General features: G+C 37.8%; 1 protein-coding gene across 17 annotated transcripts in view; it reads right to left on the reverse strand.

Moving 5' to 3' along the window:
• Positions 1-3,304: 3,304 nt before the first annotated feature.
• larp (La related protein) overlaps positions 3,305-16,542 on the reverse strand; it is a 46,500-nt gene continuing 33,262 nt past the window's right edge. For 16 of the 17 annotated variants that reach the window (XM_028305108.1, XM_028305102.1, XM_028305107.1 and 13 more), the window contains 6 exons: positions 15,805-15,950; positions 13,689-13,822; positions 13,115-13,260; positions 11,812-11,903; positions 9,306-9,654; positions 3,305-8,592 (listed from right to left, as the gene is read on the reverse strand). In XM_028305108.1, the coding sequence (XP_028160909.1) occupies positions 9,623-9,654; positions 11,812-11,903; positions 13,115-13,260; positions 13,689-13,822; positions 15,805-15,950 (550 nt within the window). In that variant the 3' untranslated portion in view covers positions 3,305-8,592; positions 9,306-9,622. The remainder of the gene's footprint in view (positions 8,593-9,305; positions 9,655-11,811; positions 11,904-13,114; positions 13,261-13,688; positions 13,823-15,804; positions 15,951-16,542) is intronic. The other variant, XM_028305110.1, reaches the window with a different exon arrangement.

Raw genomic sequence — 16,542 nt, forward strand, 5'->3', positions numbered from 1 at the left:
TTATTACTTTACTCAATTTATATGATTAAAAGCTTGTCGCGAGATTTACTTGTATAAAAAATACATTAAATACGTAACTTGATCTTGCTAAAACTTTGATCTTAGAAAAAAATCTAATAGTTAAATACATACATCTAGTAAATCTCGCGACAAGCTTTTAATCATATAAATTGAGTAAAGTAATAAGTTGATGGGTTTGTTTTATTTTATTCTTTTTAGAGCATTAAAAGCTTGTTTTTGAAAAATATTTTTTTATTTATTATTAAGTATTAGTTTATGCTAATTCTCGTGCTCAGGTCGTGTTTAATACTCATTTTAAAAACAGATAATTCTAGAGCATAATTTCTTCGCAACCAAAATTTTCAATCTAATAACTTAAATGTAGCGTAGACTAAAAAAATTAACTTCTTTATTTTTTCTTCTGTATCACACACATTGTTTTCTCTTCTATACTTAAGTTAGTTGCCGATAATATGCGAATGAAATCGTTTTACCACCCGAGAAATCGAGTGAGCATCGCATGGACATCCCTATTCGGGCGCTGCCGTCTGCATAAATTGAAAGCGTCTGTTATGGCTTCCATTAAAACCTTTTACGATTCGGCCCCCATTCTGCTTCCTCCCATGCATGTTAAGTTATTATAATTTGAGTGTCTACAGTGTGCACTGTAGGGTAATTCCAGGATACATGCCCCAGTGGGATAGGTGCCGCGATTTTAAGTACACTATGTTACAAGCAACTTAGCCTAAAGTTATAGTACGTATAATAGAAAGGGACCTCTCCTTACCACTTCTCGCCTCGCAAACCATCAAAGAGTGCATTCGTTTAGCCAGTGAAAGCAAAAATCTTCCGCGGCCAGACCTTAGCGAGCGTCGAAATAATATAGGTAAGTATCTTTAAATGGATAATTTTTTTGTCAGCTGTAAAATGAAGCAGATTTTTATATAATTTGATAGACTATCTTATAAATTATACGGTAAAGCTATGTTTAATTCGATTTTTAGTGTTATTATATTTTTTATTAAAAAAGGCACCTATCCTATACTAAAAGGATAGTTGCCTAATTTTTTTTGGGTATAGATGCCCTTAGGGCCATGTCCCATGCACCTAGGGGCATCTATCCTAACCTGCTCTTTTTGTCACAGGTAGCAAGTAAGAAGAAAAAAAGATACTACATTCTTTTTTTCTTCTTACTTGCTCCGGCTTACCTTAGGAAAGCAATAAATAGGGTGCCCTTCTGATCAAATTACCTTTTTACCCGACTGCGCTAGAAGGAGTAGTATTATTTTTAATAAAAAATATTAAATTTCATTTTTAATTCATTTAATAACAAACAATGTCAAATAATAATACTTGGCTTGTTTGATTTCAAAATGCATTTGATCCTTAGAAATCAAAAACTATATTAACGAGTCATCTATCCCTGCATCAGGCATCTATCCTTTGAAGCAATCATACAGTGAGTCTTCTATCCCCCACATTAGGCGTCTATCCCAATTTTTAGAGGTCAATTAAAATGGTATTTTCTCAGATTCGGTATTACTTAAACTAAAATAATTATAGTAATATCATAGACGAAAGACCAAAGTTTATAGATACTAAGGTCAAATTGTTGATAAAAACTTCCTGACTGAGTTACAGAGCTGTTTCAAAAAGTGGGGCATCTATCCTGGACTTACCCTATTGTTCTGAACAAAGTTCCGACAATATGATTAGTTTTCGCCACGTAAGCAGGAATGTTAAATTTATGCGAACGGTGGTTAGTTGGAAGCATTCTTAGATTATACACGGACAATAAGTACCTCTAAATCTAACTCTTGACCAAAGATTTGTCTGAAAAAACTAAGTCAATATTCTGCGTAACTTAGTTTTTTTGTAGAAAAAGTTACTTTCCTGTCACTCTATGTTTTAGGAACTATGTCCTAGATTAATTAAACCTTCTTATTAACTGCTACTTAACATAAGCAATTGGCAAGTAAGTAATTCAAGGCATTTTAATGCCCTATGCAAGTGACAGCACTTTATTTTATGGGCCACTTTGACAAGGAAGAAAGTTATATGCCTCATATCCAGCTTATCAAAAGAATGATAAAAGATGGTTTCAAATAACAATAAATTCAAAAGACGAGACTTACTGGCGCGAAGGTATTAAATTGCATCGATAATTTTAATCGATCGATACTGCTCGAGGTGATTTTAAATGAAATCGTAAAGCATCTAGACGCGTCATGTTTTAGTANATTCATAATCAGTTTATGCAAATAAATCCAATTAATCGAGAAAAACATCGTCGTCGTGACCATGTACCGGGTTCGTGATGTATTGTCATCAAATCAAATGTTTTGGTGAATTAGCGCCATCTAGTGGAAAGCATTTCAACCAATGTGTTTACTTTTACATTGGACGAACCGAACCCACATGATGTGGGTTCGGTTCGTATATAATATCTAATATCTAATATATAAAATATCCTTTTTAATTATGTGGATGTGGGCCACATCCACATAATTAAAAAGGATATTTTTTTAGAATATTAGAATAGTCGCTAAATATGCTTGTGTTAGTGGGTTTGAACCAGCATTCCTTGGATTGCAGGTGAGCCCTTTAGAGAGTTAGGTACTCCTTCAATGTTTCTGCAATGGGGCCCCAATTTCCTTTATGAAAAAGGTCCACCAATGGCGCCAACTGGTGAAGAGGGCGCCAACTGGTGAAGAGGGCGCCAAACAGCCATATAATCACGGATGCGTTAAAAATGAAATATTTCTTCAGTGTTGCACAGATGTTTCAAATTAATTAGTAGTATCATTCAATTCGGCTAGAGAAAAATAATCTTAAGAAAACAAGTCTTAGCAACAGTTTTTGAATTTTATTGTTTATCGTTTTTATTTATTGAGCAAAAAGTCGCGCTGGTAGGTAGGGCCCAAAAGATAAGGAGACATGACGTAAAGTGCCCCATAAGGGCTACCTTTTTTTTTTTTACTACATTTTTACGTTCATAAGTGCCACTTCTGGTCTAAACTGAATAAATATTTTTGATTTTGAGGTAGCAAAATTTTTTATTGCAATCACGCCCGATTTTAAAAGTGAAAACGCATTCTGGGCAGGTACAGTTAGCGTCAAATAGTACGTGACACTTGGGTGTCATCTTTTCGGCCACTTTGGGTGTTACATAATCTGACTGTATATACCTGCTCAGTATTTTGTGCATGTATGAATGAAGTGAATCTCGCCTTGAAGAGACTCGCACAATAATTTTGGGAAAAGATAAACGAGGAGGTGTATTGACAAAATAAAAGAACACAAATGCTTTTATTATTAATTTATTTATCAATATAATAATATGTATATAATGTATAACTTACAGCCATAAGGTGCTTACAGCGACAGTGTTGAAATGCTTCTCAATTCATGATACAATTGTGGAAATTAAAAAAAACATACACCTCTATGGTCAGTTACCAGGCTGGCACTGCCGCCGCAGAGCATCAAGCATCCTTAAAAAACATCTTATTTTATCTCCAAAGGGTATACCTACTTATATTAGACTACGACTATTAAACAATCTACTCATTTCTATATTACAACAACCAATTTTTTATCGTTTTTTTTACTCAAATTATAAGAAACAAAAATAACAAACGCTATAGGTAATCCAATGGAAAAAACATTACTGATTCAAAAACTTAGATTTTAACTTATGATTATTAGAAAGACTTTTTTTTGTATATTTTTCGTTCATACAATACCCTAGTTTTTGTGTATACATCAGCACTTTGTTGTTTTCTCCTTTGGCGTCTTACGAAAGAAAATAAATTGCAACAATCATGACGTAGAACTTAATAAAAAAAACTTAACAATATTAATGTAAGCGCGGCGACGCATTCGCAACAAATATGAAGTATTTGGGACTAGTTTTGTAAACAAGTTTTTTTTTGTAATTTCAATTACTTATCGTTTAAATTTAACTCTTATTACAGCGCGCAGCGTGTGACTGTCTTATTTACTCAAGCAAGATTTATCAGCATCTACTATAGAAAAATGACCATGTAGTTACAGGGATTTACTGTTTATGTGCCGATTTAGGCCTTCTAATTAGATATCTATTAAATTAAAATCTAACAGTATGGAAAAATCAATCCTTAACTGTTGGTATACAGCTATCATGTATAACCTACGAACCCTAGCATAGAAAGCTAGCAAGACAATCAAAAATAGGGCAAAATAATTACACTATGGCTCTTTTCAGCGTCAAATAGTTCCAAAGTGGTCAAAAAGTTGTCAAAACAACCTTATTCCAATTCTAACAAAGAGGTGTTGCCAACATTTCGGCTACTTTGGGCGTCACGAACTATTTGACGCTGACTGTATGTAATACAAAACAACGTTCAAAACTCGATTCAATATCAGTCATAGATTCTAAACTTTCGCATTATTAAATTAAAATAGAGGAAAACGGGTCTGGACGCGACAGTTTTGAGTTAAACTCATACAAAAATACCGAATGTGTTTCACTATTTTAACTCATAAATTCTGTTCTGCGATTGGTTATGTTGAAATTCTACCAATTATAAGTCTGAATTTTTGCTTGAAATTGAATTGAGTCTTTAGCTTTGTTCTATACGCATCTGAACGTAAAATTAATGTAATTTTGGATTAATAACAAATTGAATAATAGTTTTTTTTTGGTAAAATTTTTATTTTATGCTAGCAGTAATTTTAGAGTGAGCTCTATTAAAATTCTAATATAAAGTGTATGAAATAATACAACTTTTGCATGAAAATGCGCCACCGCGTGAGCTCATGATCGCTTCGAACCAAACTAACGTTTATGGTTAACTTTACCAAATGCACTAAACTATTTAACGGGACGGTTCAAAAGATACCCCATCATTCCTTTCTTCTTTCACTTGGAAAGGTGTGAAAATGAATTAAAAGAATATATTGCTATGAACGCATTTAATCGAAACATATTTACAATTTTGAAGTTTATAATACAGAATTCAGAAAGTGAAAAAAGAAAGGACTAATGTATACATATACAACCGAATTTATTTAAAGATTGACTTCAACAACTTTAATCCATCATTGACAATTCATAAAATTTTGAAGAATTTATGTTATTTTTAAACAAAAGCTGGAAAAGTCAACCAACTGTAATTATAGAACCTTGGTCATTGCGACACAGAAACCGTAAAAGATTGTAACCACTATAATATTATAATCATTAATTGGTTTTAAAAATAAAGAGGTCTTCTTCATAGCGAATCTTGACACACCTACCAATCAAAATCAATCACTATCCAAATCCGTCCGTCATCTGTCAAATTTCAATCTGTTTTTGATCAAAAATCCACAATTTCGATGCTATTACACTTTTTTATTGTTTGAATAGTCTTTTGAACAATATGAAAACATCGAAATCCGAGGATATTTTGACCAAAAACAGATAAAAAAATTGAAAGTTTGTCGAATTTGGATTGGGATAGATTATAGCAAACTGACATTAATGTAATTGCCTTTGCGAAAACTGTTATCGCACGATTTTATGGCGTATATCTAAGTAAGAAGGTTTATATTGCTTTGATTAGTCAGATTTGATTTGATGTAGGAAAGTCAGCTATGAAGAAGTTAGAAGATAAACCAAATAAGTTATTGGCCCGTGACTTCCAGAACGATCGATTTATTGAGCTGGCAATATTGACAACTTCTGGAGAAGCTACCTAGAGTGACGTCACTGAGTTTCTACAATTTTGTTGGCCACAAATTCCACTAAAGCCACTTTTAGTGACGTCACGCCTTTCGATGTTGCCAGTAGTAAAACTCGATTATTTCGAGACTTCGCCAGCCCAATTTGACCGTCGTCAAGAAACGGTAGAAACTGTAAGCTCGATACATATATTTATACCTAAACACCGATACTGTCTGTATAGTCTATAGAATTACATTCAATTTAATGATTACATTCGCTTCAATATCGATAGAAACAAAAAAATAACCACCGACAATCCTTACTTAACATCTTTTTGAAACTACATACGTGCATTTTAATCTAAATGAAAATATTTTTAGAACTTTTAATCCTAACTCTAAAATAATAGAAATATAACAGCATTTCGATATTTTAAGTATATATTCAGAGTTATGAACGATTTCTGTGCCAAGAGATTTGAAATAAACAAGCTAAACATTTAATTACAACGTATAGGAACTATTTTATATTGAAGCGATCTAAGCATTATTAGACATAATATTTAATTTTAACATTAATCTAGTAGTTATTGAATAAAGTGTGTGCACCACCATTTTGGACAAAAAAATATCATTTTTTTTTCTTGATTATATTATTTTAATCTCGTAAAATATTATTACGGATGTTATATTACTTTATCGATCAGTACATACATGTAATATGTTTTAAATCTGCACATAGCTACGCACACACTTCATAAAAAATAAAAAGCACACTTACACACTAAAAATCAAAGTATCATATCGACACACACCTTACCAATCGTTTATTTATTAATTAACATTTAGTATAATATACAGTTTTAAATAAAATATTGAGGGTACATTATCCAAATCCTGAGTTATATCCGTAAAAGAATATATTCTATCAGTGACGGTTTAATTTCAAAGAAAATATTTGTAGTCAAAAGCTTTTTTTATTTGAAATAATAGGATTTGATTTGGATAATTTACAAACCACGTCACAAGTCCGATATCACTTCCGTACATAAAAAACCATTACATTGAGCAAGTTAGTGTTAGTACTTTATACACGAGTCGGCTCCAACGTCAATCAGACACCAATGATAACTGATAGAATTGGTCGTACTCGATTGAGGCTGTAAGACCGACTTTTGGCTTGAATATTTGACTGTTTCAGAGATTTGATCAAATCATAATAATGTTTGCACATGTTTACGAAAGTCACAGAAGAAATCAACACATCATCCAAATACACAAAACAAGACTTCAGATTTTACATGTGGGAATCAGAAAGAAATGTATTAAAAAAGGTTTAGGTGCAATAATTATGCCATAATACAACACAACTATTAGTTAGATGCCGTTATTTCAACAAAATTGAGTAATCAAGTACAATTAAATACATGACATACATTTGATAGAACTCTTAGATCAAGTCTAAGAAAAATAATTAGGAAAGTAAATTATCATTTTTGATGAATTTACAAACAAATATATCAAATCTCCACAACGGTATAACATTCTAAGCCCTTGAGTAAATACTAGAAAATTGTGTGCTCAGTTGTGTCATATAATCAAGTGGCAGTATTTGTAGGCAGACCCGAAAAGAGAGAACATGATATTATGTTAAACAGCCTCCGAGGATAGAGCATAAGATTATGTTACCTACTGATTCTACTATAAGGCAACTCTGACGCTTACCATCAAAGACGATTTTTACAAATTCAGCCTGAACTAGCTGTCCTAACAGCAACTTTAGCTTACTTTATCAATAAAGGGCTAAATCAAGTTCGTAGTCTTTATGAGTCTGCTAATAAACAAAAAAATCATCCCCACATAGTCCAAAACCACCAGTTTTTATTTCACACCACTCATTTAATCTTTACATTTTACTTTAACATGCAGATAGCCAGTCTTTCTGACGATTTTATACATTTTTGAACTATTAAGTCCACACTAATATCAATTTGTCTACCAGAAAAAATATCAACATCTGTACATGTCCACGATTTTCATCCTAAAGTAAACAACGGCCGGTCCACACTGGACTCCATTTCCCAGCCAAGTGAACTCGACTATAGATATTTACAATGACAGCGAAACGTTAAAACATTCGAGCCTTAAGTGCACAATCGCCAACTACAAATTTCCTATAATTTGCTAATGAACAATCAGCGTTGTTTCTTAAACACTACGTGTGAAAGAAACCGTAATTTCTAAAAGCCGAAATTCGTTGCACCCTTCGTTTAGCTAGTCCAATGTGAATTCGGCCTAAATGAAGAGATCGGAACAATGAACGGTATTACAATTGGCAGAAGAAGCATAATCGTCAAGCACCAAGACCAGGTCTTTAGCTACTTAGGCGAATACAAAAAAAAACTTAAATTATCCTTTCACAATATATTATGATGAAACTAAATACGACTCAAAATGAAGTTGCATGTATTATACAATGTCAAAAATATATAGTTACAGTGTTTCTGGACTAACCACAGACATAGTAAACGATTCTAAAAGCCAGAGCCAGCTGCTATAGATAACAGATTAAAAAATAGAAAAAAAGAAGATAGAAATATAAAAGTATTAAATTTTTAAAGGCACACAATATGACAATGTAACCAGACGAAAAAAAACCTAAAGGACATCACTCTAAAGCGTAAAATTTCTTTACAAGATGGCGGATGAAGGACCGTATACTTCAGTTATGCGTGTAATGTCATAGGTTTCAAATTGGAGCTAAAAGTCACAGTTCGAAGTTAGTCCAGACACACTGCACGTATTATAGTTATGATATACTTACTCTAACAGTGTCAAGTCATAATATACGTTATATTAATTCATGGTGACTATCGCGCAGCGTTTATTGTCGATGCGTACAAGCTGGAACAAAAAAAAAGACATGTTAAAACACAATCAAACTTTTTGGTGAAGGATTATTCCCACTTCCCACCGCAACTCCTGTGTAGGCAGGATCTACAGTTATACCGCCAAAAACCCAACCAGTGAAGGCCAAGATAGTCCCAGGGGAAAGTTAAACTGTCATTGGACCCGCAACGAAATTAATCAGAAGAACACAGGAGGAGTTCGAAATTAAGGTTCGACTTCCCTCCATTGCAAGCAGATGACAGGTGACAAACAAAGGTTTAATAGCTGTTTGTATGTGTTTTTCCCCACTGCCTAGCTCACATCAATATTTATAACTATGTATATTTTAAAGACTAAACCCTTGAAGAAGAGGCTGACAATAGTGGCTGAGTTTCATGCGCTGCTTCATCTCAGCACTGGCCCATTTACTGTCCCGAAGCAGTGGTAGGGTTAATACTGGGACGTGTAAAAGTGCTTTTTAAGGGCCTTGCTACACTGGCGGATTACAAGCGTTTTCAAAGCGGAGCGACGAAGACGTCGCGGCTGCGCAAAGTTTCCGCCTAGAGTTTATTTATTTATTTCTAGCCTAGTTTTCGCCTCGTGTTCGCTGCGTCACCGCTCCGCTTTGCAAACGCTTGCAATCCGCCTGTGTGGCGGCTCACTAAAAGCTTACTTGCAGAAACAAATGAGTTTTACTTTTTATGAGTTGTAATAAAATGTAATCTCACCTAGGCTCCATTTTTGACCAGCCTGCAGATCCAGACAGCCCGGACCGTGTTCGGACCACTCCAAGCGGGTCCGAGCACAACACTCACACTGTCCTATCAGCACTACTAACTATACAGTCCACACACACTGACACTTCGGCTGTATACACAACATTTTTTGCAACTTTTTAACTTTTTTTTTCGAATTTATTTATAAAAATGCATTTTTTTGTCTGTTAACACTAAGTTTAAGTAACACGCGCGGGTTTTTTTTTAGTTATTTACAGGTGTTTGGTTCTCGCTAAGTTCCCGCGGTGGCGTTTGGCTGCGACTGGCGATTAGTTTGGCTGCTGGCACTGATTCGATGTTGCTGTGAAACGAATGGAGATTTCAATATTAGTCAGGATTTTAAGTTAAATTAAGTGAGGAAATGGGGATAATAATTACACTTTTTTACAACCAAATAATATAATATTGAAGGTGAAGGTCGCGGGAAGAACCTAGATGCGGGAAGCGGTTGTTATGGAAATCCTTGGGAGAGGCCTTTGTCCAGCAATGGACGTCATTTGGATGACGACGAATATTATAAAGTATATAATAATTAATTTGATATGCTGCCAATCAAGGCATAAACTTTCATTTTGATCCGGCTCGAAGGACCATGTAGGGCAGTAGCGTTTCGTACTCCGGCCATTATACTTGTGATTGTGCTGTATTATTTTAAACTGTGCAGACCTGGCAATAAACTACATTTGTGAAACACGGCCTTTCAACAAACAACAACTCCGCTGCCCTACATACGGTTTATTTGTTTTGTAACATGTTATTTACAATTTTTGTTAGCAACAAACAAAAGGCGAAAATGCGTCAAATATGCGAACATTTAGGCCTCCCCAACCCGTCTGGCCAGCGTGGGGAGTGTAGGACAAATCCTCCATTTGCCTCTGGTATATTATTAGAGGGTCGTGCTCCTGGAGTGGAGACTAAATGACCTGATGATGATGATGATGCTGATCACTTATAAAGCCCGGTCCGTGAGTACGTAGAATTTTGTCCAATGACCCCAAGCTACCCATCCTTATCGCTCGCGCGTAATTATATTGTTGTCGCGACTGTGCGACGGGCGCCCGCAGTGAGTGTGCGAGCGCGACAGCAACATAATTACGCGCGAGCGATAAGGAAGGGTAGCTAGGGGTCATTGGACAAAATTCTACGTGCTCACGGACCAGGCTTTAGATAGTGTGGTGGTTGGAACCAAATAATGACGATTATGGTATGTGTGGTGTCATTACCGAAGGAAGGAATGACAGTAATATTGATGTCGTTATATCTAAAGCTTCACACCTTCAACACCAACGCGTGCAAATCGCCATTGCCCGTGCGATCATAGGCTAATGACAGTCCGCGCGATCTGACATTGGACGATGCATATGAAGCATGAGGTCACTGTCACTTACTATAGTCTAGTCCGTGAGCACGTAGAATTTTGTCAAATGACCCCAAGCTACCCATCCTTATCGCTCGCGCGTAATTATGTTGCTGTCGCACTCGCACACTCACTGCGGGCGCCCGTCGCACAGTCGCGACAGCAATATAATTACGCGCGAGCGATAAGGATGGGTAGCTTGGGGTCATTGGACAAAATTGTACGTGCTCACGGACCAGGCTTTACTCAGGTCTTTGGTGTATTTAGAGAGGTGATCGTACTCCTGAAGTGGAGACCAAATGACATGATGATGATGATGCTGATCACTTATAGTAACTGGTCCCTGGTGTATTAACCGCCTTGAACTGTACTCATCGGGTCCACTTTCCATGTCAATCAAAATTTTTAATAAGCTTCCAATTTCGATAAAAAATACACCCAAAGAATTAACATTTGTAAGAAAACATTTATAACATTTATAATGCGAACAGCTAGGGACTGGAATTCGTTGCCTGCTGCTGTCTTTCCCGAAAACTATAATCCGGGCCTTTTCAAGGCGAGAGTGAATAGGCACTTACAGGGCAGATATGTACCATCCTAGACTGCATCCCACTTAACATCAGGTGCGATTGTGGTCAAATACCTGCCTTGTTATGCATAAAAAAAAAAAAAAAAACTTAAAGAACTTTTAATTTCTAAACACTATTATGCTCAAAGTGAGTATCTCAACGATAAATTACTAAGCTCGTAACTTCTGACATCTTTCGGTTGATCTAGGGTGGTCCTCCTCTCTCCTAATTGCCGTGCCCTGCAGGGCCCATAATGTTCTAATTTTAAGTACATAATGGATGCAATAAAATATTGAGTATTGAGTATTGAAGTAATCGTGCTCCTACAATGGAGACTAAGAATAGGCGCACACCGTTGATTTTTCGTCTTCGCCTGTTGATCAGTATGGGCATGTATGGGAGTGCGCACACTACGCCGATTCGATTGTGCCGATTCTTCAGACAATTTGAAATCTTGCACAACTATCGGCCAACTAAAAATCAACGGTGTGCGCCTACTCTAAATGACCTGATGATTATAATGATGACTTACGTCGAGGACGCGCGTTGGCGACGACGCTCTGAGCGCCGCAGGAGCCGGCGCGGCCGCGGTTGTCTCGGCCGCTGTTGCCGTCGTTGGACCATCTGCGGGTAGACAGAGATAGATAAATAAATTGTTTATTGTGAATAGGCACTTACAGGGCAGATATGTACCATCCTAGACTGCATCCCACTTAACATCAGGTGCGATTGTGGTCAAATACCTGCCTTGTTATGCATTAAAAAAAAATTTTTTTACATAGATTAAGGCTGTGGCCTCCTATAACGCCGTAGGTCGCGTTACGATGCTTACTATAGAAAATTACTGTTATGGCCTCTTTCAGAGTCTCTATGATGAGTCCACAAGTAATGAAGGGTGTCCACGCACCACCCAGGGTGTCCATAGACCACGTAGGGTGTCTACTCACTAGTGACACCAGGTAGGGTGCCCCTACTCACTAGTGTCACCACGTAGGGTGTTCCTACTCACTAGTGACGCCACGTAGGGTGTCTCCACTCACTAGTGACGCCACGTAGGGTGTCCTCACTCACTAGTGACGCCACGTAGGGTGTCCCCAAACCACGTAAGGTATCCCCAAACCATGTAGAGCGTCCTCACACCACATAGGGTGTCCCCACTCACTTGTGACACCACGTAGGGTGTCCTCACTCACTAGTGACGCCACGTAGGGTGTCCCCAAACCACGTAAGGTATCCCCAAACCATGTAGAGCGTCCTCACACCACATAGGGTGTCCCCACTCACTTGTGACACCACGTACGGTGTAATCACTCACTTGTGACATCACATAGGGTGTCCCCACACCACCTAAGGTGCCCCCAAACCATGTAGAGTGTCCTCACACCACGTAAACTGTCCCCAGTGTCCCCACTCACTTGTGATACAAAATAGGGTGACCACGTAGAGCGTCCTCACACCACATAGGGTGTCCCCACTCACTAGTGACACCACGAAGGGTGTCCCACTCACTAGTGACACCACGTAAGGTGCCCCCAGACCACGTAAGGTGTCCCCACACCACATAGGGTGTCTTCACTCATTAGTTTCACCACGTAGGGTGTCCCCACTAACTAGTGACACCACGTAAGTTATCCCCAAACCACGTAGAGCGTCCTCACACCACGTAGGGTGTCCCCACTCACTTATAACACCACGTAAGGTGTCCCCACACCACGTAGGGTGTCCCCACTCACTTATAACACCACGTAAGGTGTCCCCACACCACGTAGGGTGTCCCTACTCACTTATAACACCACGTAAGGTGTCCCCACACCACGTAGGGTGTCCCCACTCACTTGTGCTTGTGCTTGCTGGTCTTGGAGGCCTGGCGCAGCGCGCGGTCGCTCTCCGAGACGGAGCGGTGGCGGTCGTAGGGCCGCGCGTGGGGCCCGCGCCCCGGCGCCGCGGCCCCGCAGCTGGCTAGCAGTTCGTTCAGCTGCGGCTGTTGGAATAAAAACATTACGGAATTAAATCATTGGTACAATACACTATCATTCTACGTAAGACAACAAAAAAAGAAATACAGAAAAAAGAAGGCACAATTTACATTTTCATCAACCTGGCACTAATTTTAGGTAGGCAGTTTTTAGTAATGTGCCTGCATAGTCGCTGTAGATTTATATTCAACTAGAATGAAAATGGGGTTAGAAACACAGAAAACAGGTTCAAAGTGTTCGAACAACCATCGAATTTTGACCAATATGGAACCCACTAATATGCTTAGGAGTAGGTTAACCGCAATAGCCATAAAACCAATCAGTTAAAATGGAAATCATTGGAGGAGGCCTATGTTCAAAATCGAACTTCATTCAGCTGAATAATCGTCGACATTTGGCTGAAAGGAACAGATGAATATAACAGCTACACTACCTCGAGCACCCGGAAGTCCTCGATGCTCGGAAACTTGTCGAGACACGCCTTTAGCTTGGGCTCCACCTGGAGCGCGGACGCGTGCTTGTAGTATTTCAGGAACGCCCAGAACTTCTCCAGACCGTACAGCTGGCCTGGGGGTAGACAGAAACAATATTAAATACATTCAAATAGTTTATTCAGTAAATAAATAAATATCCCTGGACATTTTACGTGTTTTTTTTGTTATTTGATAAATTTCTCCAAAAAATGCCCCTATAACCAAATTTATCAAATAACCAAAAAAACACGAATTTAAAAGCAGATTTTTTTCAAAAAGTGACATTTTTTATTATTTGTTGGCCTTTTTTGTGTATTTTATGTATTTTTTTAGTATCGCCTGTTATTTAGCATTATTACTGTTTTTATTTTATCAGGATATACCGCTTAGTTTAAAATTTATTACGTTTTCTTTACAATAAGTAATTGGAAGAAAAAAATGTCTATAAATTTTTTTAAAAAAATCTCAAAATTTTTTTGACCTCTTATTTGTCGATAAAAATAGGTTTAGTTTCATCTATTTTCATATGTACACTTTAACGTGACTCACACTGTATAGTAACACCTAGCCCCATCACAGAAATTAAAATTCATCATTTCAATTTCCGTCCGGCCGGGTATCGAACCCAGGACCTCTTGGAATAGTAGTCCGTTCCGAACCACTACACCAAACGGCCGACAATTTTCAGATTATTTAGTACATAGGCTCTTTCCAGGGAACTTATACACGTCCCAAATATATCTTGCCCTACCACCACTTCGGGACAACATATTTTATGGGCTGGTGCTGAGAAGAAGTGGCGGAAGAAACTCACACCCGTTTTCACCAACAATCCCAATTTTTAAGTGACCCCTATGACAACAAAATTCCTGTTCTGTTACCATAGGGGTCACTTAAAAATTAGGGATTAATGGTGGAAACGGGCATTAGTCATCTATGTCAGCCTCTTTTTGAATCATACATGCATTATCAGTATCGAATTCATAATAAAGATAATGTAGGTACCTAGCGGAATAGAGCAACAAAGGACTAAGCGAGCGAGATATCACTAGCAGCAACACTGTGATAAAAAGAGATGCGTGATACGACGTATAAACAGAACAGTTTTTTGCAATTATTTGACAGTTTGTTAGCACTCATTGGCACGCTAAAAATTATGAGCTCTGAGATTTTATCAGATTTTACGCGATTGAAACCATTTCAATCGATGTTTATGAGAAATGTGCTTCAGAAACGTGGTGACTGGTTCAATGATTCATTATTGTACAAAACAGTGAAATAATCCTGAAAACTGACACACAAATGACATCCTAAAATCGGTTTCGTTTGACAGCTCGTGGTTGTTGCTCTATTCCGAAGGAATATTAACTTTATGAGCTTGAGAGAGAGAAACGAACTATACTCATAATAATAATTAGTAAACAAAAATGTCTGCTTACAAAGCAAACGAAGTGGTCAGAAAACCACATCGCGATATTCTCCGTAAGTATTTAATGTACCCGTATTGCGTAACCCAATGTCTCTATTGACGAGAGAAGAGAGGCCTAAAATACGGGAAATTCATCCAGGTAGTTCAGTAAAAACTCATAAAAAACTCATAAATCACATGAATTTTTGCAAATAGGCTTTTAAAAAGCACTTTCACACGTCCCAGTATTAACCCTACCACTGCTTCGGGACAATAAATGGGCCAGTGCTGAGAAGAAGCAGCGCAAGAAACTCGGTCACTATTGTCAGCCTCCTTTTCAAGGGTTTACAGTCTTTAAAATATACAAATTATAGTCATAAGACAGTATTGATGCGAGCTATAGTCTGGTCTGCAGGCACGTAGAATTTTGTCCAATGACCCGGGCGCCCGTCGCACAGTCGCGACAGCAATATAATTACGCGCGAGCGATAAGGATGGGTAGCTAGGGGTCATTGGACAAAATTCTACGTGCTCACAGACCGGGCTTTAGGCAGTTAAACTTTACAAGGTTCAGCCTTTTTCTTAGGATTTGCTGAATTAGAGAGAGTCGTACTCCTAAAACGAAGAAAAAACCTTATGATGATGGTATATCTAAATCCAAGTCCTACCTTGTTCGTAATCAGCAATGGTCTCCTGCTGGAAGTGTTGATACAGCTCCGGACGGAACTTCCGCTCTAGCCCGTAGGAGTAGAACCGGAAGAGGCACTCCAGCCCGTACCGGAAGCCGGCGGCGGCGTCTTCGTTCGCCAACGTCCTGCGGGTGTACAATGGTTACTGAGTTAATGAACTACAATGTCGTGTGGGTGTACATGGTATACTACTGCGTTGAAGTCTTGAACTACAATGTCCTGTGGGTGTACAATATTTAGTATTGAGTTGATGTCTTGTGAATCTGTTAAAAGCGAAATACCACTCACTGATTAATCCCGAAATCTGAGAAACTATATCACCTATAAACTAATAATTTTGCAGGTAGGTTCCTTATTTGTAGAGTGTAGACATCCGCTAAGAACGGACTTTACGAATTATAATTAAACAACTGAAAAGATCGAACTGTCTAAGGCGGGAATCGAACCCACAACCTTCCGCTTGCCGCTGCTGCTCTTCCATCTAAGCTACTTAGACACTGGATGAACCCGTCGAAATTTTGAAGTGTAATACGTTTAGGATTTTTCGAAACTCCACCCCTAAAGGGGTAAAATGGGGTCCACGCGTACAAAGTCGCGGGCGGCCGCTAGTACGTATTATAAACAAAAATACAATAAATTATGAATTATTTCAGTGAAAAATAAAGTTCTTAAATAATTTCGTATGAAGAAATAAGTCGAAAAAAATTGTTGAATTTA

Source organism: Ostrinia furnacalis, unplaced genomic scaffold, assembly GCF_004193835.3.
Source record: "Ostrinia furnacalis isolate ACB-3 unplaced genomic scaffold, ASM419383v2 OfSCF1638, whole genome shotgun sequence".
Classification (NCBI taxonomy): Eukaryota; Metazoa; Arthropoda; class Insecta; order Lepidoptera; family Crambidae; genus Ostrinia; species Ostrinia furnacalis.